Source organism: Octopus bimaculoides, chromosome 5 (genome assembly GCF_046866305.1).
Source record: "Octopus bimaculoides isolate indiv1 chromosome 5, ASM4686630v1, whole genome shotgun sequence".
Lineage (NCBI taxonomy): Eukaryota > Metazoa > Mollusca > Cephalopoda > Octopoda > Octopodidae > Octopus > Octopus bimaculoides.
Window position 1 is genome coordinate 116409057 of NC_142932.1, and position 22638 is coordinate 116431694.

The following is a 22638-nucleotide window of genomic DNA, read 5'->3' on the forward strand; positions in this document are numbered from 1 at the left end:
TTGAACACCTGTGGGATGAAATCCAAAGAAGGCTACATGACATCTGTCCAAGGCTGACAACTGCAGGACAACTCACTGCAAGTTTTAACAGAGTGTGGGATGCTATCGCTATGGCCTTCATCAGTCGTTTGGTGCATTTGATGGACATAAGATGCCTGGCAGCAATTAACACCAACAGTGGTCACACAAGATACTGAATTCATCTCTTTGGATCCAGGACACTCCGTGATTACGTGACACCATGTGATGTCAAACATGTTTCAGGAAATAATGTTTTGTCATTAAGAAAGAACAATTTTTTAATCTTAATTAGCACTCTTCGATCAATGTTAATGGCAGTCTGTTAATAATAAACCAGTTTCTATTTAGCATGTGTGCGATATTTCTTTTGTGGTTCAGTATGTATATATTTTTATATTTATATATATATATACATATATATATATATATATATATATATATATATATATATATATATATATATATATATCGAGAGAGAGAGAGAGAGAGAGAGAGAGAGAGAGAGTTTTGCATGGCTGTTTATCTGAATTGAAGTTTGTGAATGAATGTATGTGTGTGTATATGCATATGTATACACACGCATATGTATACATTAATTAATTGTCACCAGCATAGAAGGCTATCAGTTCTCCTAAAACTAGAACTCATTCTTTGTCCCACAACGGTCGAAGATTATTACAATGAAAATTTCACTTTTGAATTTATAGTGATAAATGTTTTTCCCTTTGTGCAGTTTATTTGGGTCAGGAAGATTTGTTTTATTCTTTCTGCCATCTTCATTTTATATTTTTTATTATAGCAAAAAAAAAACAAACAAAAAAAAAATAGCAATGAGATTATTGTTTATAGATAGGTGCAGGAGTGGCTGTGTGTTAAGTAACTTGCTTACCAACCACATGGTTCCAGGCTCAGTTCCATTGTGTGGCACCCTGGGCAAGTGTCTTCTAGTATAGCCTTGGGGTGACCAAAGCCTTGTGAGTGGATTTGGTAGATGGAAACTGAAAGAAGCCTGTCGTATATATGTATATGCATGTGTGTGTATATGTTTGTGTGTCTGTGTTTGTTTCCCCACCACCATCGCTTGACAGCTGATGCTGGTTTGTTTACATCCCTGTAACTTTGTGGTTCGGCAAAAGCATCTGAAACAATAAGTACTAGGCTGACAAAGAATAAGTCCTGGAGTCGATTTGTTCAACTAAAGGCGGTGCTCCAGCATGGCCACAGTCAAATGACTGAAATAAATGAAAGAGTAAACGAGTAAAAGAGTGCTCAGGTGTGCTACAACTCACTAAAGGTGCACATACAGTACATAGAATTATGTATAAAAGTCAGGTAAGTGAACAGTGTATGAGTCATACCTGTGTGCATACGTATGGAGGTGGGGATACCAGGTGTAGTGTTGGCAAATTCCAGGAAGTCTGGAGGTTTTAAAGGATGCGATATCTTGGTAGCTAACCACTCACAAGGCTCTGGTCGGCCCGAGGCTATAGTAGAAGACACTTGCCCAAGGTGCTACGCAGTGGGACTGAACCCAGAACCATGTGGCTGGTAAGCAAGCTACCTTACCACACAACCACTCCTACTTATTTTTGTATACTTCCATTTTATTCATATTTGAAAAAGTTTCCTCCTACTTTTTTGAATTGCAAACTCCTTGATCAGATCCTCAAAATTAATCCGAGGTAACACATCTACTTCTATACTGAGTAGAGATAAAGGCATCCTGAATATTATTTTAGCAAGTTTAAAATGATTTCTTTTGTGCCGTAAACCAGTTACCATTTCTGTGGTGCCCTTCCTTCACTTGTTGCTCTAAGCACAGGCTTATTTTCTTAATGGATAATCCAGCGCTGTGTTTACACTATATACTATGTCGACTTGTATGCCAGAAAATACACTACCAACGATTCATTTCATGTTATGCCTGTTTTCTTTGTTATTCCTTAATTTCATATAATTTTTCTCTTTGTAGCTAGCATTGTTCTTTATGAAAAGGATCCTGTATTGCACGCTATGAACAATCTCTATGCCATTGTGGACTCAGAAGAATCCTCGGAATTTCACCAAAGAATCAGAAAGGCTGTCTCCACTATAGAATTATGTCTCGAACAATACAAGTGAGTTATTTTGAGCTACTTCATGTAATCCAGAACAATCATCATCATCATCGTCATCACCATCATCATCACCACCACCACCATCATCATCATCGATTGACGTCCGTTTTCCATGCTGGCATGGGTTGGATGGTTTGACTGAGGACTGGCGAGCCAGATGGCTGCACCAGGCACCAATCTGGTCTGGCAGAGTTTCTACAACTGGATACTCTTCCTAACGCCAACCACTCCGAGAGTGTAGTGGGGGCTTTTTACATGCCACCGGTGCAGGAGCCAGTAAGTCAGGCCTGGCAACAATCATGTTTGCACGGGGCTTTTTATGTGCCACTGGCACGGGAGCCAGTCTAGGGGCATTGGCACCGGTCACAATTGGTTGGTGCTTTTTGCGTGTCACTGGCACAGGAGCCAGTCAAGCGGACCTGGCATCGACCACATTCGGATGGTGCTTTTTACATGCCATCATCACAAGAGCCTGTCAGGGGGCACTGGCCCCATGATCTCAAAAAAATTTAATGTAACCCACACGTTTTATGTGGAGGTACATGGCCTAGTGGTTAGATCAGTGGACTCGTGGTTGAGGGATCGCGGGTTCAAACCTGAGACCAGGCGATGTATGTGTGTTTATGAGCGAAACACCTAAGCTCTATGTGGTTCCAGCAGAAGGTAATGGTGAACTTCTGCTGACTCTTTTGCCACATCTTTCTCTCACTCTTTCCTCCTGCATCTAGCAGCTCACCTGCGGCGAACTGGCATGCTGTCCAGATGGGGAACCTATACGCCAATGAAACCGGGAGACTGGCCCTTATGAGCATGGCATGGTTTGAGAAGGAACAAATTACAACACACTTTTTATACCTGAAGGCTGTATATGTGGCTGATTTCAGAAACATCCAAGCAGGCTAGTTCTGTTAGCACCCCAGGATAAAGAAGGTTTTCACTCACATAAGGTGTTGTTATCTGTTTGGTAGGATATGAAAGGTTTAGTTCACTTTGAACTTTTAAACCCAAATCAAATGATAACAAAGGAGATCTACTGCGAGCAACTTGAGTGGCTTAAGTCAGTGCTAGAAGAAAAATGATCATTTTTGGTTTCAAGATGAAAAGTGTTCTTCCATCAGTTTGAATGAGAAACGATGCCCTACCCACCATATTCGCTGCATATTGCCCCATCTGATTATCATTTATTCTGCAGTTTTCAAAATCATTTGGACGGAAAAAATATGAATTCTGTAGATGAGGTCAGAACAGTACTGGAGGAGTATTTTTTGTCACGGACCAGTGAACCTTGGAAGAGGGGCCTTGCAAGTATACTAGATAGATGGAACAGCAGTATACAAAATGAAGGAGAGGATATTTTAGATTAAAAAAGAACTTTATCTTAAATTTGAAAGCTAAAAGAAGTATAAAAAAACTGCATTATTTATGGGATGACCCAATATATATATATATATCTATATATTTTCACCTGCTTCACCTCTGGCTCCCCAGCTCATGTCAAATTGTCTAACCCAGTAAGGCGAAGCTGGTAACGATCGCGCTCAAATGGTGCTAGCCCTTTCCCTTGACAAAATTCTAGGCTTTGTGCCTGTAAAAGAAAGGATTATTACTAATATACATGTTGCTTTAAACTCTTTCATTGACAGGTTACCTGAAATTGCTGTGGGTTTCAATGGTGGAAAGGACTGTACTGCTTTGTTGCATCTAGTCTATGCAGTCGTTCAAAAGTGAGTATCTTGGCAAAGTGTTCCCTAAAACCATCAGTCACTTTAGAACAGGAGTTCTCAACCATTTTTTTATCTTTGGTCGCCCTCGATTGCTATTTTATTTGGGTGGACTCCAATAGCCATTCGATGTTTAAAAACTTTTGCAGCATGGAAGGTGTTTATAAGCCATTTAACCCATTACCTACCAGTGATCTCATATGAGATCACTTAAAAATTACAAATTTCGTAATTATCTGTCAATATTTACACATATCTAACCTTTTTGTTATATCTCCTAGGTATATTTCTCTGATATTCAAATGAGGTTTGCTAATTTTTCACCCAATATCTCACTTATTTCTATTTAAGATGTTATTTTGATCATTCCAGCACGTTTCTAAGGCTGTTTTATGCTAGAAATCAAAGTTTCATAAAAAAATTCCAGTTAATAGAATTATGGGAGGTAATGGGTTAAGACATACACAAAAACAGTTAGATTCACTTTAACATTTAAATTTAATTTGCCAAAATATTTTCGTCGCTTTGAGACCGCGACCTCTTCACTGACAAAATTCCGTGCTGCATCTTCAGTTTAAAAACTAGTTTTATAGAAACGTCTTTCAAAATTCCTATTTTGTTTTCCTCACATTAACTTGTGTAGGTTGAACTTTGTAAAATGTAGGAAAAGAAACCTAGCTGTTTCTTGAAATAAATACCAATACAAAATTCTAAAGCAGGGGTTCTCAAACATTTGTTTTATCTTTGGACCCCTTTGATTGCTATTTTATTCTGGTGGACCCCTACAGACATTTGATGTTTAACCCTTTAACATTCAGATTATTCTGTCTTGACTAATTATCGGTTTGAAATTCTGATCCCAGGAAATATCCAGATGGACACGATCAACTGCAGGCCCTCTTTATCAGAAGTAAGATGTCATTCCCCGAAGTAGAGAGTTTTATTCAAGTCAGTAAAAACAGGTAAGTTATCTCACTGAGGCTTTCGGTTGAGGCATTTTAATCACATCAGTCCTTCATCTCTACTCCCCCTTATATTCATCTTCTTGTATCTTGAGGATATACCCTGTTGCTTCATCATTATCATCTTTCTCAGTTTCCAGCTGAGGTAGCTAACCATGTATCTCCTCTACAGCAAGACACCTGTTCCTTCCCCTCTACTATATCTTAAATTCTCAACACTGACACAAAGAGCCACTGTCCTCATTGAGAGAGGTCTTTGTCTTGTGAAGTTACCTGGTGACCTCGCTAATGCTGCGACCATGAAAAAAAGCACCCAGTATATTCTATAGAGTGGTTGGTACTTTTGCTTCTCAACACCTGATGCAAAGAACCGCTTTCCTCATCAAGAGGTTTTTCTCTTGTGAGTTAGTAGCCAGCCCACTTTTGCGTACCTTTCCTTCTTTGGACACAAAACCCTGCTTGCAAAGACCTGTTGAGGCAAGTGAAATCGAAATCGAAATTGAACCAAATTCGACAACTGACACCCATGCCAACCTTCCTTCATTGGACACTAAACTCAGCTTGCGAAGACCTGTTGGGGCAAATGAGATCGAAACTGAACCAAATTTGATGACTGGCACCCATGCCAGTGGAGCGCTAACAGCACCATCCGAGCAGGATCACTGCCAGAGCAGCGGTCTTGATCCCGTGCCGGTGGCACGTAAAAAGCACCATTTGAGCGCAATCGTTTCCAGCTTCACCTTACTGGCACTTGTGCCGGTGGCATGTGATCAAAACATTGGACTGACTCCTGTGCAGGTGGCACGTAAAAAGCACCATTTGAGCGCAATCGTTTCCAGCTTCACCTTACTGGTACTTGTGCCGGTGGCATTTGATCAAAACATTGGACTGACTCCTGTGCAGGTGGCACATGAAAAAACAACATTTGAGCGTGGCCGTTGCCAGTACTGCTGGACTGGCCCTCGTGCCGGTGGCATGTAAAAAGCACCCACTACACTCTCGGAGTGGTTGGCGTTAGGAAGGGCATCCAGCTGTAGAAACACTGCCAGATCAGATTGGAGTCTGGTGTAGCCATCTAGTTCGCCAGTCCCCAGTCAAATCGTCCAACCCATACAACATGGGAAGCAGACGTTAAACGGTGATGATGATGACTACGACGAATTCAAATTTGAAGAAAAGTTTGGTTGCTCTTCCAAACACACATTTCAAGTATTAAAAAAAAACATGATGGAGGATAATACGAAATATAATGAATATTTTAGAAATTAACGATTTTCTCCATTCTTTGTCTTCTGTTATTTTTTTTTCTTCAATTTGTAGAATTACAAAAATCATAGAAGAATAAGAACTTTAATTTCATCATTTTTTTTGTTTCCTTTAATACGGCAAAACACTTTTTGTTTGGTTTGCTTGATTGAAATAAAACAATTGTAGCTTTTATGTTGAAGAGACAACACTTGATCGAAGCCATGATGTTTTAAAACAAACTAAAAGTAACACATATCCTCCAAACGTCGAAACCAGTTGAAATATAATTTTCTCCTCACCACTACACGTCATTCAATATCGTTACAAAGTAGTCAAAGGGAAATAACTCTATGAACAGAGTACACTCCCTTTAATGGCTATTACCTTTTCAACACTTGATTTTCTGAGGCTTCGTTTTAATTCTTTATTTAGCATTAAAACTGTTCAAGTCTGTGTCTTAAGTCAAATACTGTTTGGCAGCCGTTCTCTCGAAATTGTTGATTTCGTTGGAGTATGGAAGATTAGGCAAAAATATCTGGTGTAATTCGTATGAAAATACAAAACTGATTGGCGCAAAAAAAAGACAAAAAGTGTTTCAAAGTTAAACGTTTTTTTCCTTTTATCTTTTAGCTTTTAATTGTTTCAATCATTTGGACTGCGGCCATGCTGGGGCACCGCCTTGAAGGGCTTGGTCGAAAAAGTCGACCCCAGGACTTATTTTTTAAGCCTGATGTTTATTCCATCAGCTTATTTTGCCGAATCGCTAAGTTACGACGGCGTAAACAAACCAACACGCAGAGGAAACGTTGGGTCTATTCTTTGACATGCCGGTCCCAACACAGCACAGATATATATGCGGCCATGCTGGAGCATCGCCATGAAGGATTTTAGTCGAATAAATCGACCCCAGGACTTATTCTTTGTAAGTCTAGCACTTATTCTATCGGTTGCTTTTGCCGAACCGCTAAATTATGGGGAACATAAACACATCAGCATCGATTGATGAGCGAAGGCGGGCGAAGCAAACAGAGACACACACAAACATACGACGGGCTTCTTTCAGTTTCCGTCTACCAAATCCACTCACAAAACTTTGGTTGGCCTGAGGCTATAGTAGAAGACACTTGCCCAAGGTGCCATGCAGTGGGACTGAACCTGGAACCATGTGGTTGGTAAGCAAGCTACTTACCACACAGCCATGTCTATATATATCATCATCATCATCACCATCTTTTTGTTCTGCTTGCCATGCTCGCATGAATTAGATGGCTAGACTGGAATTGTTAAACTGGATAAAAGCACCCACTACACTCTCTGAGTGGTTGGCGTTAGGAAGGGCATCCAGCTGTAGAAACTCTGCCAAATCAGACTGGAGCCTGGTGTTGCCATCCGGTTTCACCAGTCCTCAGTCAAATCGTCCAACCCATGCTAGCATGGAAAGCGGACGTTAAACGATGATGATGATAATGATGATGATGATCTGTACCAAGTTCCAATCTGATTTCACATGGTTTCTATGACTGGATGCTATTCCTAACGCCAACCAGTTTTCATTTATCAAATCCTCTCATGGGACTATAGTAAAAAAAACATTTTCCTAAGATACCAGGCAGTAATATATATGTATATATAAGCATCATCTGAACGTGGTTGATGCCAGGTTTGCCTGACTGCCTCCTGTGCCGGCGGCACGTAAAAAGCACTATCTGAGCATAGCTGATGCCAGTGCCTCCCGACTGGCTCCTGTGCCGGTGGCATGTAAAAGGCACTATCTGAATGGGATCAATGCCTGACTAGCTCCTGTGCCAGTGGCATGTAAAAAGCACTCACTACACTCTCAGAGTGGTTGGCATTAGGAAGGGCATCCAGCTGTAGAAACATTGCCAGATCAGATCAGAGCATGGTGCAGCCACTGGCTTTCCAGACCTTAGTCAACTGTCCAACCCATGTCAGCTTGGAAAACAGACATTAAACGATAATGATGATATATCTACATGTGGTCGAAATTTATAGAAAAACAAAAGACGAAGACAAGTGTATGAACAACAAGCAAGTGTATTAGTTTGACACTTGGGAAAATGAAAAAGTCTTTTACATTTCAAGCCTATGCTCTTCAACAGAAAGGAATAATAAAAAATAAACAGAGTGAAAGAATGAAAAAACCTGTAGATTTAGCAGTCCAGCATAGTGAAATGTGTGTCTGTGTTTGCCTCCTATGACACCCATAGGCAACTGGTGATGGTTTGTTTACATCTTCATGACTTAGTGGTTTGGCAAAAGAGCCTGATAGATTAGGTATCAGGCTTAAAAAAAAAGAGAGAGTGGAAGAGAGTGTGTATCTTTAATCATTTACTTTTTTTCAGTCTTTATACTTGCCATGCTAGGGCACTTAAAAATGACTAGCTGGCCAGTATCGGGATTGAACCCACAACACTGGCATTGTTAGCATGGCACTCTAACGACCAATTAGTCTCGATAGAATGTGATAGCTGCAAATGAGCATCGACATACAAGTGGTGTCATTGGTTTCCAAATGTGTGCGGAAACATGTGTGACTATAGCCATGGAGAAATAACACCTCACCTTGCTTAGAAATAGTTGGGGGTTGGTGACAGGAAGAGCATCCGGCTGTTGAATATCTACCTCAGCAAAGCATGTCTGACCCATGCAAGCATGGAAAAGTGGCTGTTAAAACATTGATGCTGGTTGTGGTGGTGGTGGTGGTGGTAGCAGTAGGGGTGGGGGGGGGCAGGTGTGATGGTGGTGGTAGTGGTGGTGAGGAAAATGATGATGATGATGATGATGGTATGGTTAGGCTACCAAACTCTTGATCATGAGGTTTATGAGCAATTCTCTGGTCTGGTAATAAGAGTCTCCCTCGTTAATTTGTAATTAGATAATGTTTTCATTTTTGTTGCTTTTAGCTTTTTTTTTTTTTTTATTGAAGTCTTTTTATAAAATCTTGTGGACAATTTCATACGGAATTTCATGCGTTGCCCTTTATCTGTTTTAGTTACAACTTAAAAATGATTACATTAAATGGTAAAATCAAGGAATCTTTAGCAGAACTAAAAGTCCAGAATCCGCAGGTAAAAGCTGTATTCATGGGTACAAGAATAACAGACCCCTATTCAGGTGAGTTGGTCACTGATTTGTTTCTTTTATGTGTTTCAGTCATTTGACTGCGGCCATGCTAGAGCACCACCTTTAGTTGAACAATTCGATCCCAGGACTTATTCTTTGTAAGCCTAGTACTTATTCTATCGGTCCCTTTCGCTGAACCGCTAAGTTATGGGGGATGTAAACACACCAACATCAGTTGTCAAGTGAGGATAGGGAGACAAACAGACATACAAACATATACATAGACATATATATATATATACGACGGGCTTCTTTCAGTTTCCGTCTGCCAAATCCACTCACAAGGCTTGGTCAGCCCGATGCTATAGTAGAAGACACTTGCCAAATGTGCCACGCTGTCGGACTGAACCCAAAGCTATGTGTTTGGTAAGCAAGCTTCTTATTTCTTTATTGCCCACAAGGGGCTAAACATAGAGGGGACAAACAAGGACAGAGAAAGTCGATTACATCAACCCCAGTGCATAACTGGTACTTAATTTATCGACCCCGAAAGGATGAAAGGCAAAGTCGACCTCGGCGGAATTTGAACTAAGAACGTAGCGGCAGTCGAAATACCGCTAAGCATTTCGCCCGGCATGCTAACGTTTCTGCTAGCTTCTTACCACATAACCACTCCTGTGCCTGTTGATGATAACTATTTAATTAGGGGTGGGGATGGGGGTTGAATTGACAGAGTTAAATTCGATGACTGGTACCTGTGCTACTTGAGCGCTCAGAGCACCGTCCGAGGGTGATCATTGCCAGAGCAGCTGTCTGGCTTCTGTGCCAGTGGCACGTAAATAGCAGCATTTGAATGTGAACGTTACTAGCGTCGCCTTACTGGCACGTGAACAAAGCATTCGAGCGAGGTGGTTGCCAGTGCCTCTGGACTGGCTCCTGTGCAGGTGGCATGTAAAATACACCATTTTGAGCATGGCTGTTGCCAGTACTGCCTGACTGGCCCTCATGCCGGTGGCACGTAAAAGCACCCACTACACTCTCGGAGTGGTTGGCGTTAGGAAGGGCATCCAGCTGTAGAAACTCTGCCAGATCAGATTGGAGACTGGTGCAGCCATCTGGTTCGCCAGTCCTCAGTCAAATCGTCCAACCCATGCTAGCAGGGAAGGCGGACGTTAAACGATGAATGACTCTTTTCTAATGTGCTGACTACAGGTTGCATCGTCCCTGAATTGATAGAGGGGAAAAATTCTGAATCTAGGTCGTTTATTATTGGCGCAAATGTCAATATATACCCTGTAAGGTAGTTGGTGTTGGGAAGGGCATCTAGCTTTAAAAACCCTGAGAAAACCGATCGTGAAATCTCGTGCTGTCTTCTGCCTAGTCAGCCCCTGTCAAACCATCCCACCCGTGCCAGCATAGAAAACAGATGTTAAACGATGATGATATATATATATATATATGTGTATGTATATTTAAATAGCTCATCTTGCCTTTGAATTATTTCAGAAAATTTGCAACCCTTTATTGAGACTGATGCTGGTTGGCCAAGTTATATGAGAGTAAACCCACTTCTTTATTGGACTTACAATGATATCTGGACCTTCTTACGCAAACTCTGCATTCCATACTGCCCCTTGTATGACCTTGGGTAAGTTCCTCTTTATATCTGTTCACCTTGTAAACCATTTGGGTTGATCCATGGAAATGTTTCTCCTTCTGCATAGAGTCTTCTTTGTTGGTTTGTTTGACTGTGTTCTTGTTGTTGTTGTTTAACCCTAGGCCATCTCTGGTTAAGAGGATCTATGTTCAAAAGCACTAAACCCATGATGGTTCAGTCCTGCTGTGCTTCACCTTGTGCAAGTGTATTCTGCTATATCTTCTTGGTTGACCAAACCCCTGTAACTGAAATTGCTAGATGGAAACTGAAAGAAGCCCCTCATATATATATATATTCGTCCTTAGTCGAAAGACATCTGTTATGTCCTGTTATTATTCCTACTGTATTTGTGTAACATTGTTCGTTCTTTTCCGTCCTCGTTTTTGTATACATTCGCTGCTTTCTTTCAAGGAATCTAATGCTCTTAGCTTAGTTTTTCCTTGGGGCTTGCCAGATTGGAGAAATATCGAGAATAACCAGCCGAAATTGCAAGAAGAATCTGGATCTCGACTGAAGAGAGAAAACTCCGAATGACCTGTCCGTGTTTTCTTTGTATCGTCTATCTGTATGTTTTGTCCCTTTCTTGTATCACCCAACTGTCTGGATGTTTTGCGTTCTTGTCCCATTCTGTATTATTTATATATATATATATCTTATTGTTCTGATTGTTCCTCCATTACTTAACCCATCCGTAATGCTTTCATATGATTAGTTGAAGGAAGAGGGGAGGTGTGGGGACGGGAAGGGAGAGATGGTGGTGAGTGAAATGTGTAATTTTTTTTTTTTTTGAACTAAGTTTTTTTTTTTTTACCTCTGTTAATTAACCTATCTGTAAACACTTTTCACGTGACTAGTTGAAGGGAAAGGCGAAGAGTGATAGAAAAAAGAGAGTGAAAGAGAGCGTAAGGCAAAGAATGAGAGGGAAAGAGGGAGAATGCTGCATATTAAGTCTATAAAACTGCATAAAGTATATAAAGTGTATATATAAAGTGCATGAAATAATCATCATGCACCAATTTCCTTCAGTTTTTTAATGATTAGCAGATGAGTGACAACCTCTTGATACAGACACAACACAGGCAACACTTTCAGGTTTTGGGGATAAAGTTTTCAGAAATAATGTAATACGGGTTTAGCATTAATTCCCTGAAATATTCACAGATCCCACTAGAGTGTATATATATATATATATTAAAGAGCTCTTACCTCTGCTGGCGACAAAGGGACTCTCACTCAGAGTAAAAGGCAGACTGTATGACGCATGTGTACGAACAGCCATGCTACATGGCAGTGAAACATGGGCTGTGACTGCTGAGGACATGCGTAAGCTCGCAAGGAATGAAGCCAGTATGCTCCGCTGGATGTGTAATGTGAATGTGCATACCCGTCAGAGTGTAAGTATCTTGAGAGAAAAGCTGAACATAAGAAGCATCAGTAGTGGTGTGCAAGAGAGACGTGCGCTGGTTTGGACATGTGGTGAGAATGAATGAGGATAGCTGCGTGAAAAAGTACCACTCCCTAACAGTTGAGGGAAGCCGTGGAAGAGGTAGGCCCAGGAAGACCTGGGCTGAGGTGGTGAGGCAAGACCTTCGAACATTGGGCCTCACCGAGGCGATGACTACTGACCGAGACCTTTGGAAATGTGCTGTGCGTGAGAAGACCCGGCAAGCCAAGTGAGATCGTTGCCAGGGCCCCTGGACTGGCTCTTGTGCGGGTGGCACATGAGATGTACCATCCTGAGCGTGACCGTTGCCAGTACCGCCTGACTGGCCTTGTAGGGTTTTCGAGCGAGATCGTTGCCAGTGCCCCTGGACTGGCTCTTGTGCGGGTGGCACATAAAAGACACCATTTCAAGCGTGGCCGTTTTCGTGCGGGTGACACGTAAAAGCACCCACTACACTCTCTGAGTGGTTGGCGTTAGGAAGGGCATCCAGCTGTAGAAACTCTGCCAAATTAGATTGGAGTCTGGTGTAGCCATCCGGTTGCACCACTCCTCAGTCAAATCGTCCAACCCATGCTAGCATGGAAAGCGGATGTTAAACAATGATGATGATGATGATGATATATATATACACTCTAGCATCGCCTTACTGGCACTTGTGCTGGTGGCACGTGAAAAAACATTTGAGCGAGGTCGTTGCCAGTGCCGATGGACTGGCTCCTGTGCAGGTGGCACATAAAAAACAAAACACCATTTTGAGTGTGGCTGTTGCCAGTGCCTCCTGACTGGCCCTTGTGCTGGTGGCACGTAAAAGCACCCACTACACTCTTGGAGTGGTTGGCATTAGGAAGGGCATCCAGTTGTAGAAACTCTGCCAGATCAGACTGGAATCTGGTGCAGCCATCTGGTTCACCAGTCCTCAGTCAAATCGTCCAACCCATGCTAGCATGGAAAGCGGACGTTAAATGATGATGTTGATGATGGTGATATATATTTTATAAAGAAAAAGAAAATGGCGATTGGGAAATTAGTAATTGTTTATTATTAACAGCAAATTAATCCCTTACAGCTGTTTGGATTAATAGTCAATAAATATTAAGTAAATATTAAATTTATATAACCTGACCATATCTTCAGAGGGAGAAAATATACCCTTGGATGTTTTATATGTGTTTATGGATTCATTATAGCAGACTGAATGATATATGTATATGATATACATATATGTGTGTGTATATATATATATATATATATATATATATATATATATATATATATATATATATATATATATATATATAGAGAGAGAGAGAGAGAGAGAGAGAGAGAGAGAGAGACAGACAGAGATGGAGTCAAACACAGGTGTTATTCAAATGATTTGAATAATACCTGTGTTTGACTCCATTTCTTAATTTATCCATGTCATACAAAAACATTTCACTAAACCCTGGAATTTCTACCTTTATAAGTAGGTTGTAACATGCTTGGCATATTAAATAATGGGATCCTTTATGCCCCTAATATTAAGGTGATGGTCATGTTAGGAATGCCTTTAACTATACATTTATTCACTCGGGGTTGACTTTGGGTGAGCAAAATCTGATGAAAGATAATGTGTCAATGAGGAAGTCTGTGTGGTGGCTTGACCTGCCAGAAATAGCAACGAAGTCTTACTCAAATCAATACTCTGCAGTCTTTTTTTTTTTTTTTCTTTAAATAGACTTATTGAATGATAGAGTCGTAGATACTGTGTGTCTGACGACATAGATGGAATGGTCAGGCTGGAGTACTTTTGATCGTAGGTCTGTTCTATCAGGGTTGCTGACTTGCAGCTCAGCAACAACAACAGTAGCAACAACAACTATGGCAACAATAACCATGGCAACAACAACAACAACCACAGCAGCTGAATAATGAAGAGTGAAAGAGCTGGCAGAGGGGTTAGCACGCCGGGCGAAATGCTTAACAGTATTTCGTGTCTTTATGTTCTGAGTTCAAACTCTGCCAAGGTCAATTTTGTCTTTCATCCATTTGGGGTCGATAAATTAAGTACCAGTTGCATACTGGGATCGATCTAATTGATTGGCCCCCCCCCTCCACCGAAATTTCGGGCCTTGTGCCTAGAGTAGAAAAGAATATTTTAAGCCAGCGAGCTGGCAGAGGGGTTAGCACGCCGGCCGAAATGCTCAGAGGTATTTCGTCTGTCTTTATGTTCTGAGTTCAAACTCCTCGAGGTTGACTTTGCCATTCATCCTTTCAGAGTCAATAAATTAAGTACCAGTTGCATACTGGGGTCGATCTAATCAACTGGCCCTCTACCCAAAAATTTTGGGCTTTCTGACTAGAGTAGAAAGGAATAATGAAGATTAAAAACTGAGAAACAACAACAGTAGTAGTAGTAGTAGTAGTAGTAACCCTGGTCCTTCAGGGCAAATAAAGGGCTGCATGAAATGATCTTGGTTAAAATAGTAGAGGTTTGCATAGAAATGATTTCGAAAACCATACATTAGTCAGGTTCATTTTGTTAGCTAATAGAATTCCACGAGGTATTTGTGTGTATGTGCACATGCCATTACTGTTTGTATGTGTGTGAGTGTGTGTATGTATTCACATGCTGGTAGCATTTGTTTGACTTTCTTACCATTTACCTGAAGATATCACGCATGCGTCTTAGAGCAAATCAGTGCCTTGAGGATTGAACATCTGCTTTATTATCCGTATATTAACTGGGTTTCTAACTTCCGTCACAAAAGGTATCTTACGGTATATCCTGGGTGTAGGGGGTTACCATCTATATAATATCGAGCGTTTCTTAAAAAAATATTTTATTGGCGAAATAGAGTTTGGTGTGTTACGACAATGATCATAGGGCATGACAGCGAAAATTGAACCAAAAAGAAGTGGGGAAGGTACAGGAAAAGATTGGGAAAAGAACAAGAAGAAATAAGAATTAAGAACAAAGGGAGGAGAATCGGGGACGTTGAGAAGCATTAACTCAGCAAGAAGGAATGAAATTAATGCAGGGAATAAAGCCAAAAGGTGTCGTATGGTGAACGACGAAACTGGGGCTAATAGGAAAGAATAAAGATTGTTAATCAAGAAAGAAGGCGAAATATGAATGATGATGATAGGCAAAAATATTTTGCAGAAGCCAGGATGAAAAAAGAAAAAGGAAAAAAATACGGGCTTGAAGGAGAATACATGATCGAAGAGGATAAACAAGATTCTCTTGAAATTAATCAAAGGATTGCGAAGGAAATGACAGGATTATTATTACCGAGTGGGGAGACGTTTATGGCTGACGTTGTACTACAAAATGGGCTGTGGAATTTCCATGGATACTGCTAGTAATATTAACAAGAAGAAGAAGAAGAAGAAGGAAAACAACGGCAACAATAATAATAAATTATGAAATAAAATATAAATTGTGCTGAATGTTGGAAAGAAACAAACATCTTCTAATAGAATAAGTGTTTGACTAACAATGAACTTCTAGGAACACTCATCTGTTGCTATGGACTCAAGTAACGCAACGACAGTCAAAGATAAACTGTCTTTTTGCTACACGAAAATACGATTATCATGGTGGTGAGCGGGCAGGATTGTTAGAGGTTCAGAAAGAAAGCGTTGCATTCAGTACTTGTTCTGGATCTTTAACATTATGAGTTCAAATCCCACTGAGGTTAACTTTGACTTTCACCCCCTCCGGGGTTAATAAGATGCAAGTGCCAGTCATGTACAGGGGTCGGTTGATAGTATCCTGGACAAAATGCTTACTGGCATTTCCTCCGGCTCTTTACGTTCTGAGATTAAATTCTCAGGGGATCAACTTTGTCTTTCACACTTTTTGGGATCCATGTAAATGACTAGCCCATGTCCTTCAAAATTGCTGGACTTGTTTCAAAATTATTATTATCATTATTATTATTGTTCAGTAGTTTTATTTTTATAACGTGCTTTCACTTCACTACCGAGCGCAGCTCTGTGCGCCTTGGGTATGTGCTGTGGTTTGCTGTGGTGCTCTTATGTTTACTGTATTGAAAGTGTTTTGCGTAGGATGTGTGCTGTGCCCAGTAGTGCAATTTTCTGTATGTTATATATATTTGTAAGTCCTGGTGTTTTTGTTATGTATTTGTCTGAATATTTTTTTATTATACCTAAGGCACCTACTATGATAGGAATTGTTTCTGTTTTTAGACTCCACATTCGAGTTATCTCTATTTCCAGGTCTTATTATTATTATTATTATTAGCGTTTTATAGAGGGTTAGTGCAGGAAAAGTGCGACGTCGTTCTCGGGGAAACTCTAGGCGTCGATGATGATCAGCTAAGCAGTCTATTCGGAAGAACTTTCGGGCCGGGGCCCATGGGTAACTTCCAAAAGTCCCTCGCCTGGCAGTGCTACCGAACGGCGCTGCCTGTTCGAGATAAACTCTACCGGCACGGAAGTTCCGTCAGCCGGGCCTGCCCGAGGTGCGCTCAGAGCGACGAAACCGTTCTGCACGCACTCGTCCAGTGCCCGAGTATTACAGACCTGTGGGTTTATGTCGAACAGCTACTGGACGGATCTGGCTATCAGCTGAATCCATAGTGAAGATTGCTCCACCTACCTCCTTTAACCAGGAGGGCAAGGCAATTTTCATTTGTCTGGTGGCTGTAGCGAAAGAGGTGGTATGGTGGACCCGTTTGAAATGGCTAAAGTCAAACACTTTCCTCTTTGGCCAAGGCCTCATCAGCTTTTTCAAGTTCCACTTGAAAAGGAAGGTGAGAGTAGAGAGGGAAGTGTTGGCTCGTAGCAAATTTGTTGAAAGGTGGGTGAATGCCAATAAAATGGCCAGTATGAACAGATCAATTCTGAGATTACACCTGTAAAAAAAAGGAATATAAAAAGAGAAGGGGCTCCCACCCCGTTTGACCAGGTTCCCGGTGGCTTTTATGGGTTTTTCCACGAGTAACCTTTCAAAGCACCTCCCCCTGTTGGGAGTTTTTTACTTGTTACATTTTCTCTTGTTATCATATGTTTACACGGACATTTTCTTTTTCGCAAAACCCTTTGTTTTTATTGTCCTGTGTTTGTCCTTTCATGTTTTTGATTTTATATTGTGGCCAATAAACTAGGATTAATAATAATAATAATGATAATAATAATAATAATAATAATTATTATTATTATTATTATAGACGTCACACAGTATACAATATTGTGAGGTTGTTGATTGAAGATATTGTGTCTACCGGGGTTTTGTACTGTTTGTCAAGTCACGACAAGGATCTCAGACAGACAGTACTTTATGCAATATGCGTGCAGTTCCAAGGAATGCTGACTTTTGCAATACACCTAGATTGTAGGGTATTTCTAAGGTTTTCAGATGCTTTTTTTCTTTTCAGATCGGGTGGTATTGAACTCAATGCTCCGATGACAATAGGGATAACCGTTATGTTCGTTTCTCGTAGCTGCCTTTAATTTTGACTCTATTATTATTATTATTATTATTCTTGTTCAGTAGTTTTATTTTTATAACGTGCTTTCACTTCACTACCGAGCGCAACTCTGTGTGCCTTGAGTATGTGCTGTGGTTTGCTGTGGTGCTCTTATGTTTACTGTATTGAAAGTGTTTTGCGTAGAATGTGTGCAGTACCCAGTAGTGCAATTTTCTGTATGTTATATATATTTGTAAGTCCTGGTGTTTTTGTTATGTATTTGTCTGAATATTTTTTTATCATACCTAAGGCACCTACTATGATAGGAATTGTTTCTGTTTTTAGATTCCACATTCGAGTTACCTCTATTTCCAGGTCTTTGTATTTTGAAAGTTTTTCCATTTCTTTTAGAGAGACGTTGTCATCTGCTGGTATTGATACATCAATTAGAAAGCATTTTTTTTCTTCATGATCTTTGACAACTATATCTGGTCTTATTATTATTATTATTATTATTATTATTATTATTATTATTATTATTATTATTATTATTATTATTATTATTATTATTATTATTATTATCATAAAGGCGGTGAACTGGCAGAATCGTTAGCGCACTGGACGAAATGCATAGCGGCATTTCGCCCTTCGCTACGTTCTGACTTCAAATTCCGCTGAGGTCGACTTTACCTTTCATCCTTTCAGGGTCGATAAATTAAGTACCAGCTGAGCACTGGAGCCAATGTAATCGACTCATCCCTTCCCCCAAAATTACTGCCCTTGTGGCAAATTTCGAAGCCATTATTATTATTATTATTCCAGCAGCCATCTTTTCATTGCATACTTAACAACCACTGCACACCGTCCTGTTATTCCCCTTGTGGGTATTTGCACTATTTGTTTTGTTCACGAGTTTTTCTTGAATTGAAATTGCCTCAGTTTTGGCGTTTTCACTATGTAGTTGCTTCTGTTTTTTTCTGTAAATAATTCACAAAGCATGCATTATTCTAAGGGTTGTTTCTGTCTACAATCCCCACATTCTGGTTACCTTTATCGCCAAAGCTTGATATTTATATAGTCTTTCCATTTCATTTAGAGAGAAATAGTGCCTTTATTAGAAGCAATAAATCGATTAAGAGACTTGGTATATCTCATACAATGGTCATTTTGTTATTTTTCTGTGACTAATTGTATGTATGTTTGTAGCATCTCTTTTCTGTTGAGCATTTTATTCATAATGTTGGCCTATTTTCCTGTGTAAGAAAGTTTCACCTTTATCATCAGGCGTGTATATTATGTCATAGCTGTATGAGTATGTGTGTATATCTACGTGTTTGTATACATACATATATACATGCATACATACATGCATATATATATATATATATATATATATATATATATGTATATATATATCATCGTCGTCGATTAACAACTGATGAAAGGTCGTTCTTTATGTTACTTGTCTTGTTTTCCATTTGTTTCTCTCGTTCGCATACCCAAGTTTGTCTTCATATTTCATGTTTTCATATTTCGTATTTCATGTTTACGTTTTGTAACGCCCTGTACCCATATATGCTTATATATATATATATATATATATATATATATCTGTCTGTCTGTCTGTCTGTCTGTCTGTCTGTCTGTCTGTCTGTCTGTCTGTCTGTCTGTCTGTCTGTCTGTCTGCCTGCCTGTCTGTCTGTCTCGATACAAAGTAAACTACAAAAGGAAAAACAAACAAAACAAAGTTGCAGTTTTACCTTGTGTTTCTATATTTCGGGGGTCACGACCTCTTCAGGACATTTGAAAAATGCGGTAGTTCGAAAAAAGTCGTTGCTCCAATTATCGCTTTTCCAAATTTCCTGAAGAAGAGGTCGTGACCCCCGAAATATAGGAACACAAGGTAAAACTGCAGCTTACTTTACTTTTCTTCTTCTTTTGTAGTTTACATTGTACCTTCTTGCATTGTTCCGGCTTTACACAACAAATCTCTTTAAAGATATTCCTCACAAGGCTTCACCAAAACTGCTTCATTTTAATGTATGCACACACACACACACACACGTTCTCTTTTAGTTGAGCCTGGACAGCCATGTGTGCTGTTTCATTATACATTTTCCGTAGATTTCAGCAAGGAGGCTGGTCTTGTGCCACTATTCTTTTATTCGTTTATTTGTTTCAGTCATTTGACTGCGGCCATGCTGGGGCACCGCCTTTAGTCGAAGAAATGGACCCCAGGACTTAATCTTTGTAAGCGTAGTACTTATATTCTATCGGTCTCTTTTGCCGAACCGCTAAGTTTACGGGGACGTAAACACGCCAACATCGGTTGTCAAGTGACGATAGGGGTACGTACACACACTCACACACACACACACACACACACACACACACACACACACACACACACACACACACACACACATACGACAGGCTTCTTTCAGTTTCCATCTATCAAATCCACTTACAAGGCTTTGGTCGACCCGAGTCTATAGTAGAAGACACTTGCCCAAGATGCCACGCAGTGGGACTGAACCCGGACCCATGTGGTTGTTAAGCAAGCTACTTACTACACAGCCGCTCCTGAGCATATATATATATATATATATATATATATGTATATATATATATATATATATATATATATATATTATTCTGTCTCAGTTTTTGAGTTCTATATTTTGTTGTGAATAAGAACTGTATTTTTTCCCCCCTCATTATCTACTTTCGCGTTGTTCAGACAGTCGAGGTGTTGGCCACATAAAGGTTTTTCTTACCATTGTATTTCCAAAACTTTTTTGTAATTCCATTTTTTGGTTTAGTTTTTTTAGACATTTAATGATTTTTCTCGTTCTTGTTTTTCCATCTACCCCGAAGTCAAAAAACAAACACAAGACCAAAACAGAAATGTTTAGTTATTTTTTTTTCTAGCTATTCGTTTCCCCCCCCCCCCCACTCCTATATTCTTTCCTAGATATTTTTTCTATTTTTGTGGTCATGCAGTTAATATTTTTTTTAAATAATTTTCTCGTCGCAGAAAATCCATATCTCTGTGTATAATCTTTCTGTTTTGCTAATTCACATAGTTTGCAGTTGAAAATATTATATCTATAACTTATTACTGAAACCACTTGGGTATCGATACCTGTTACCTAAGTTTTTGCATTTAGTTCTGTTTTAAGTATTAATCTAATACCTATATAATATACCTTCCCAACTTCTTTGTTTCATCTGTGTGTGTTTGTGCTGTACTCTTTCTCTTTCTAACTCTCTCTCTCTTTCTCTCTCTAGCTCATTAATTCCTAAATATTTGTAAGTCTGTGTTTGGTCTCTCTTATCTCTGTTTCTTTATCTAACATCATATTAGTGGTTGTTGTTGACTTTCTTCTCTTCAAAATTGCATTGGCGGATTTTTCTCATCCTCAAAATTTCATATCAATTCTTATATCGAAACTGTAATTTATGTAGCTGTGTTCTAGTTTCTCGTCTGTAGCTGACCCTGCTACAAGAAGATTCGGAAAGCAGGGGGAAAACTCCCCCACCGAAATACATACAAAGGATCTACATACGCTCATCCCTTAGAACCTCTATAGTTAGATTAAATCCCATAGGACCCTAAGCACTTAAAAGATTTCGGTGCCCCATATATATATAATAATAATAATAATAATAATAATAATAATAATAATAATAATACAAATAATATGTGAGTATATACATATATACGTACATGTATGTACATACCTACATCTACATGTATATATAGATGCATATCTGGGTACAGGACATTGCAAAAAAAAAACGTGGACAAAATGATAAACAGAGCACAGAAAACACACCGGCCACATATATATACAGACTGTCCTCATTTAACGACCACTCGGAGTTACGACGAACTTTACAAGTCGTCATTACATATTTTACAAAATAGAACTTGAAGCAATGGATCCAAATTTTGAGCGATTTTCCAAGGTGGAAAGGCAGACAACTGAACTTTTCCGATGTTATCGAGAAATTTATGACAAAAAAAAAAAGAAAGAAGATAACAAAGCAAACAACACTGACGGGATTTTTCATGCATTTTGATGTCAAGAATGAGTTGCTTTTGTAATCTTTATCCAAAGTAAAACAAAGTTATTATGTTTGAGTTTCCTTTAAACCTTTTCACCTTTTCTACATAATCCTGAGAAAAGTTTATTAGGCATCTTATGTACTGGGTCTGGAATCACAGACATACTTACGGTGTCTGAGCTACAATAATACTGTATCCATATCCTAACTTTTAAGGTTTTCCTTGTGATAATATTACTGTTACTTATTCATTTTTCAACAATTTATGTCAGTGATTCTTGGCCCTGTACTGCATATACTTTATACAGTACGGTATTCTGTTTTTATATGTACGTACAGTACACTATACCCATAAAAAAAAAAAAATACGTGCCCCATGAATATTCGTTTAACGACGAATTTGCTTGACAGGGCTGTTGGAACGTAACTCGGTCGTTAAATGAGGACAGTCTGTATATGTAATTCAAAATATTAACAATAGGAATGGCTGTGTGGTAAGTAGCTTGCTTACCAACCACATGGTTCCGGGTTCAGTCCCACTGTGTAGCACCTTTGGCAAGTGTCTTCTACTATAGCCTCGGGCCGACCAATGCCTTGACTGAAACAAGTAAAAGAGTAAAAGAGAGTAATAATAAACCATAAAATAAATTATTATTTTTTGAAATGAAACAAAACTCAGAATAAGATGGAAAATAATGTTTATTTTTGTATACTTCCACTTTATATTTGAAAAGTTTTCTACTTCTTTTAATTGTAAAGTCTTTGAAACGTTTCAAAATTATATAAACACTTCGAAATTATATTTCCTATCATATAAACCACTCCGAATATTATCTTAGCAAGTTTAAAGTGATTTCTTTTGTACCGTAAACCATTTACCATTTCTGTGGTGCTCG

The 22638-nt window shown here is 39.4% G+C and overlaps 1 protein-coding gene across 2 annotated transcripts in view; it reads left to right on the forward strand.

The window, feature by feature from the left end:
* The window catches only part of LOC106877219 (bifunctional FAD diphosphatase/FAD synthase), a 73593-nt gene that overhangs the window by 35521 nt on the left and 15434 nt on the right, over window positions 1-22638 (forward strand). For both annotated transcript variants that reach the window (XM_089353019.1, XM_089353021.1), the window contains 5 exons: window positions 1994-2138; window positions 3782-3862; window positions 4723-4821; window positions 9083-9204; window positions 10660-10801. In XM_089353019.1, the coding sequence (XP_089209145.1) occupies window positions 1994-2138; window positions 3782-3862; window positions 4723-4821; window positions 9083-9204; window positions 10660-10801 (589 nt within the window). The remainder of the gene's footprint in view (window positions 1-1993; window positions 2139-3781; window positions 3863-4722; window positions 4822-9082; window positions 9205-10659; window positions 10802-22638) is intronic.